General features: G+C 40.0%; 1 protein-coding gene across 7 annotated transcripts in view; it reads right to left on the bottom strand.

The window, feature by feature from the left end:
- Positions 1 to 247: 247 nt before the first annotated feature.
- Dgkh (diacylglycerol kinase eta) overlaps positions 248 to 6,594 on the bottom strand; it is a 159,248-nt gene continuing 152,901 nt past the window's right edge. For 3 of the 7 annotated variants that reach the window (XM_048341302.1, XM_048341305.1, XM_048341304.1), the window contains exon 30: positions 4,926 to 5,734. In XM_048341302.1, the coding sequence (XP_048197259.1) occupies positions 5,478 to 5,734 (257 nt within the window). In that variant the 3' untranslated portion in view covers positions 4,926 to 5,477. Of the gene's footprint in view, positions 587 to 4,925; positions 5,735 to 6,594 lie in introns of those variants that run through there. The other 4 variants (XM_048341306.1, XM_048341308.1, XM_048341303.1 and 1 more) reach the window with 3 other exon arrangements.

Here is a 6,594-nt window from a genome sequence, read left to right as displayed (position 1 = left end):
AGTGATCCTTAGAGGTGATGCCAATTTAACATTCAAAACACACCTTAACTTCTATCTTCATCTCCCAACCAATGACTTTAACAAAGAAACCAATGCTTCCACTAATGGAGGCTAAAAAGTTTTAGCCACATATGACACAGTTGCACAGTAAGTATCTTCTAACAGATCTGATCTAAGGAAAGCAAACAATTAGCAATCCCCCCTTTAGACAACTTAGTCAGCTCATATTTGGCCTTTTTAAAAAAAAAACTATTGTGAGCATATTCGAACATGTCAGGTTTGCACTTGTCAGAAAATGGCTTTGTGGAATGTTTTTTTGGCACAAAAATATTTTCTAATACTTCAAAATGTTCACCCACAGCAAAACATCAGGCCATTGAGGTGCTTCTGTGGTGCTTACTTATCAACGCAGAAAATTACAAGAACAGCCAAATGCTTCCAAGAACTTTGTATTGAGTAGCAATCACTTCTCTTCCAAGGATTAGCACCAATATGATTACACCTCAGACTGGGGAGTGCTCCTTCCAAGCTCTTTAATTCCCTGAAGAATTCGCTTCATATGACCCACTTTCGGTATCCCCAGGTCCTGAAAGGAAAAAGAAAGGGAGAAAAACATACAAAGAAAGAAAAAAAGGAAGGAAGAAAGAAAAGAGGAAAGACAAAGGTTTATTAACAAGGGAAACTGGGGATTAAATATTTAACCAGAAAGTAACATAGCCTTCAGTTCATCTATTTTAGTTTTTATTCAGTGGTTCAGGATGTGACAACTAGAAAAACACATTAATAAAACAAAAATAACCTGACATTGAAAAATTACCAATTTACAAAAAGTCACATCCTTCACAAACTTAACTGATATTTTCATTGCTCAAAAATCAAAGTAATAGGGGCTAGGGATATGGCCTAGTGGCAAGAGTGCTTGCCTCGTATACATGAGGCCCTGGGTTCAATTCCCTAGCACCACATATACAGAAAATGGCCAGAAGGGGTGCTGTGGCTCAAGTGGCAGAGTGCTAGCCTTGAGCAAAAAGAAGCCAGGGACGGTGCTCAGGCCCTGAGTCCAAGCCCCAGGACTGGCAAAAAAAAAAAAAAAAAAAAAAAAAAAAAAAAAAAATCAAAGTAATATAGTTTCTCTTCTCTTTTTCTCTTCTGGCCCAGGGTCTGGGCATTGTCCCTGAGCCTTTGTGCTCAAGGCTAGCCCTGAAACATCTGAGTTACACCTCCACTTCCAGCTTTTTGGTAGATGAGTCCCTGGGATTTTCCTTTTTTTTTTTTTTTTTTTTTTTTTGGCCAGTCCTGGGCTTGGACTCAGGGCCTGAGCACTGTCCCTGGCTTCTTTTTGCTCAAGGCTAGCACTCTGCCACTTGAGCCACAGTGCCACTTCTGGCCGTTTTCTAGATATGTGGTGCTGGAGAATCAAACCCAGGGCTTCATGTATACGAGGCGAGCTCTCTTGCCACTAGGCCATATTCCCAGCCCTCCCTGGGATTTTTCTGTCCAGATGACTTGGAACAGTGTTCCTTAGATCTCAGCCACCTGAGTAGCTAGGATTACTGTTGTGAGTCACTGACACCTTGCCCTCTTTCTCTGCTTAAAGACAGGATCACTTGAGACCTCTGAGGCAAATGATGGAGAAAAACAGAGAATCTTAGGAAACCTAAGGCAACTCTACGTTTCTTGTGCATGCATACATACATGCATAAAGTATCTCTATCTAATTGTTATATTTATTTCTAACTCTACCAGGCCCAGCTTGGTTTTGAACTCCCAGGCTCAAGCGATCCTTTCGTCTCAGCTTCCCAACAGTTGGGACTTCAGGGGCAACTGCACCCATCCGTAGTTAAAATGGTAAACTTAACTGAGGCCTAATCTAGGGGAAATCAGTGCTTCCTACCAAAATGCAGAATGTTATATGTAGGCAAGAGCCTTTGACTTGGGTGTGCTATCCAATTCAAATATTCTTTGCACTTACTTTGCCTCACACTTACTCATTGAACTTTTGTCTTTCTGAATCAAGAATCCATCAGATGTAAATGATGAGTGCAGCGTGAGCAGTGGAGGCAAATACTTTGTAGGAATGAGTGAAGTTTACCCAAGACAGCTAAGATCCCCACTACCTGAAAAATGTCGAGAGGCTCACGGCCTCTAAACTGGTTTCCTTACATGTAATGACTATAACCAGCTTGCCAAACCACTTCTTCAAATGGGGAAGAGTTGAACATTTGTATCAAAAACTAAAGGAAAAAAAAACCTACAAAGAAACCTTAGAAGCAAAGTTATAAGATACCAGACACCACTGTTTGCCAGAAAAGATGAAGCTTCCAAATATTCTTACAACTTAATTTATTTTTAATCTGGTTCATGTCTTCCCACAGGCATGCTCACTGTCTCTCAGGTTTCATGAGCTCTTTCAGTTCTATAACAGCAATACCCTTAAACATTCTCAATCCTCCCAGAAAACATCCTCTCCAACACTAGTGCTATTCTCATTTCATATCTGACACAGAAAAAAATAGGGTAAACAAAATTAGTCCTGAGCCAACTATTCATTTCCTGGGTAGTCATACATACCGAACTTAAAAGCAAGACCCAATCCAAGTAGAGGAAATGAGTCCCTGTCACATATATTTACACTTGAGTGAAATACTAGGTATTCTTTATACTTTGGGATAACACAGGAACCGACTGATAAAACATTTAAATACCAAAGACTTCATTTTAGGCCACATACACACCATATTTGCCAGAATACAAACTTCTTTAGAGAAGGTAGACTCAACTCAGAATTACTATTTTGGAATAATGAGTTCAGTGTTGTCCATAATGTGACCTGAAGTTAGTTGCATTACCTTCTTAGCAATGTTTTCTTCAGTATACTTGGATTTAGTATTTCTGTCTCTTCTGTGGGTCAGAAGGTTTGATGTTTTTTGTGTTTTTGTGGTACTAGGTTTTGAACTCAAGGCCTTATGATTGCTAAACCAGGGCTTTACCACTTGAGCCCTCTCCCCCGTCACCCTAGCCTTTTGTGGTTTTCAGTTTATTTTTTAGGTAGGATCTCACATTTTGACCTAAGATCAGCCACAGAATGTGATTTTCCTACCTTTTCCTCCTACACAGCTGGTATTTACAGGTGTGCACCACTTATACCAGGCCATTTGATAAAGTTTTGGTGTGATGCTTATTATATCTTTCAAAAATTATACAGCACATATTTTTAGAATATAATTGTATAATTTTATCATATTATTTACTATTGGGTTTTCTGTCTTTGGATGACTAAGCTTTTTTTTTTTTTTTTTTTTGCCAGTCCTGGGCTTAAACTCAGGGCCTGAGCACTGTCCCTTAGCCTATTTGTGCTCAAGCTAGCACTCTACCACTTGAGCCACAGTGCCACTTCCAGCTTTTGAGTGGTTAATTGGATATAAGAGTCTCACAGGGACTTTTCTAGTAGGATTAGAGGTGTGAGCTACTGGTACCTGGCTTGAATAAGCCTAATTTTACCAAAATATACCAACATGTAACTCTAGTGTGGAGAAGGACTGTAGGAAGGCGATAAAAGGAAATGTAAGTCCACAAGACTTGGAAAGAGTCTTGGCAGGGAGAAGATAAGAGATAGGTAGGTCCTAAATGGGACTCTTCTCTTTCTACGTACAGCCCCTGGAGAACCAGCACAAAGCACTAGAGAAGGGGCAGAACTGGAGTGGGATAGGAGAACCAAGTCTGGTTTTGGCAATGTTAAGACTGGGTGATAGGGCTGGGAATGTGGCTTAGTGGTAGAGTGCTTGCCTAGCATGCATGAAGCCCTGGGTTCAACTCCTCAGTACCACATAAACAGAAAAAGTCAGAAGTGGTGCTGCAGCTCAAGCGGTAGAGTGCTAATAACCTTGAGCAAAGAAGCTCAGGGACAGTACCCAGGCCCTGAGTCCCAGGACTGGGGGGAAAAAAGATCGGGATGATATTCAAGTATCTTTAGAAAATTGGTGGCATACCTTAAGGTTAGGCAGGGCTAGAGAGAATTTGTGTGCCACAGATGTACTCTCAGGTAGCAAGTGAGGCACTGGGTGGATGAGATGCCAGGTGGGTAATTCTTCACCAACTTAGAGGTTCTGCTGAAGGTTGTGCTGCTTCTCATCGTTCAACACCAGACAACTGGGAGACTGTTCTCTAGTGGCATGATTGGTAGTGTAAAGCCTATTCCTATAAAAATTTCTTTTTCCCATCCCATCACATTCTGCTTTACAACCAAAAGGGTTAAAACACACAATGTCAAAACTTACCAAAAGTTTCAAAGGAGGTAATATAATACGTATTAAAAAATAAACAAAAGAAAACCATGAGCAGCTATTGGAGGTTTACTTAATTTTTACAACTCTCTCCTTTCTACACTTTATCTTTTTCTAGACATGTGTACTATTCACTTTAACTGGGCATTATTTCATCCTTTTGCAAATATTTGCCTCATTCACTGTGTATATGTATATGTTTGTGAGCTTGTATATATTTATATAACATATACATGTATGTATTTATAAAACATGTACAAATAAATGTGTTTAATATGTGTGTATGTTTATAGATACACAGAGGGTTTTCTCTGGATGTGTTTATCCATGGCCAATGAGATAAAAGTCTCTCTACAGGAAACATACCTAAAATACTCCTGTGCCTTGGGACAGAAGCAGGTATTTGGTTGTTTCTACCATTGAGTCTTCAGCCAAAAAATAAAAAAGAAGTTCTGGGCGAGAATGTGGCCTAGTGGTAAAGTGCTTGCCTAGTATGCATGAAGCACTGGGTTCGATTCTCAGCACCACATACAGAGAAAAAGTCGGAAGTGCGTGCTGTGGCTCATGTGGTAGAGTGCTAGCCTTGAACACAAAGAAGTCAGTGACAGTGCTTAGGCCCTGAGTTCAAGCCCCAGGACTGGCCAAAAAAAAAGAAGTTCCACAGACAATTAATTAATAATATTCCTTCTCTGTTACAAATGACAAAGAGACACTAAGCTGCTTTCTAGCCTAAGCGGAAACTACATTTCCTTTTGAGACTAAGATATTAATGCTGCATTGTGGAAAGAAAATTTGAAATTTATGTGTCCAGTTGTTTGTATGACTTCTGAAAGGCCAATTTAGGACATGGTCATTGGACCATAAATCACAGGACTCTTAGTCATTGCTGTAAGTCTCTTATTTAGTTCCACATAGCATAAGAGGTGAGTTATTGGTATTTTTCGCAAATGATTTATGTTAGATTTGTTTAGTCTTTTCCAGCAACAGTTTATCACTTCCATGCTGACACATACAATGAGCTGATGGAAACACAAAGCAGTTGGAAATATTTGCACAGGAACAGCCACATGGATGGATGCAGAGGAAAATTAGTGCGTGCATGCTGTGCTCTGGCTGATTCTGACAGGAAAGTATTGCTGGTATACTTCTTTTTAGAAAGCACACAGGGAACTCAGACAGCAGGACAGTGAATGGTCAGGTGACTGTAGATTTGTATATCACAAGCCAAGCTGAAAAGCACAGAACAGAAGAGGCACAGGAAAAAGGATTCTGTTTTGTAAGAAAAATTTCCAGAGCAGAAGAGTAGCACAAAGAAAATACCTTCAGGTCTCGCCTTTCCAGATGCAAAAGTTCAGCCCCTCTGATGTCATGACGGATGAAGATTGCTTTGTACTCTCCCAAATTGAGCAGATCCAGCCAAGCAGCAACTTCCTCTGTGCCCCATTTCTGGACTACCAAAGTTAAGAGCAAAACCCCCTTAATTTCTACATGCTCAATGCATTATAAAGCAAAGGTTGGCCAAAGAAGCAGCAAAACAGAGCAGCAGCAGTGCTAGCAAAGGAAAGGTCAAAGGTGCTTCAACAAACTATAGTTCCATTTTTCCCATGCAGCTTATGGACTATCAATGGACACAAGGATCTGACTAAACAAAGACATTTATTACTGTGCACTCATGCCTTTAGCTTTTGTCCAATTTACTCATTAAAACTACTATAAAACTACTATAAAATTATTTTGTATCATTAGGATCAGTGGTACTGGGATGGTTTTCTTAAGACCATAGATGAAAACAGTTATAGTCAGAAATGAGGTACAAATGCCAATCAACATTTAAAATCTGATATAGGTTACATATTTTCACATGTTTCTCTGTGAGTATCTTGGTGACTTCAAGTGTTTTCTTTTGTCCAGATCCTGGGACTTGAACTCAGGATCTGGGCACTGTCCCTGAGCTTCTTTTGCTCAAGGCTAGTGTTCTACCACTTGAGTCACAGAGCTACTTCTAGCCTTTTCTGAGTAGTTTATTAGAGATTAGAGTCTCACAGACTTTCCTATCTAGGCTATCTTCAAACCACAATCCTCAGATCTCAACCTCCTGAGTATCCAGGATTACAAGTGTGAGCCATTGGCACTTGGCTAAGTGCTTTCTTTATTGTGTCTACTACTACTGATGATTATAGCAATAAATATGCAGTGAAATCAACTTGATTTTATTTTTTTTGGCCAGTTCTGGGGCTTGAACACGTGGCCTGGGCACTGTCTCTGAGTTTCTTTTGCTCAAGGCTAGCACTCTACCACTTAGGTCATAGCA

This window comes from Perognathus longimembris, chromosome 3 (genome assembly GCF_023159225.1).
Source record: "Perognathus longimembris pacificus isolate PPM17 chromosome 3, ASM2315922v1, whole genome shotgun sequence".
Classification (NCBI taxonomy): Eukaryota; Metazoa; Chordata; class Mammalia; order Rodentia; family Heteromyidae; genus Perognathus; species Perognathus longimembris.
This window is presented reverse-complemented; position numbering and strand designations above follow the sequence as displayed.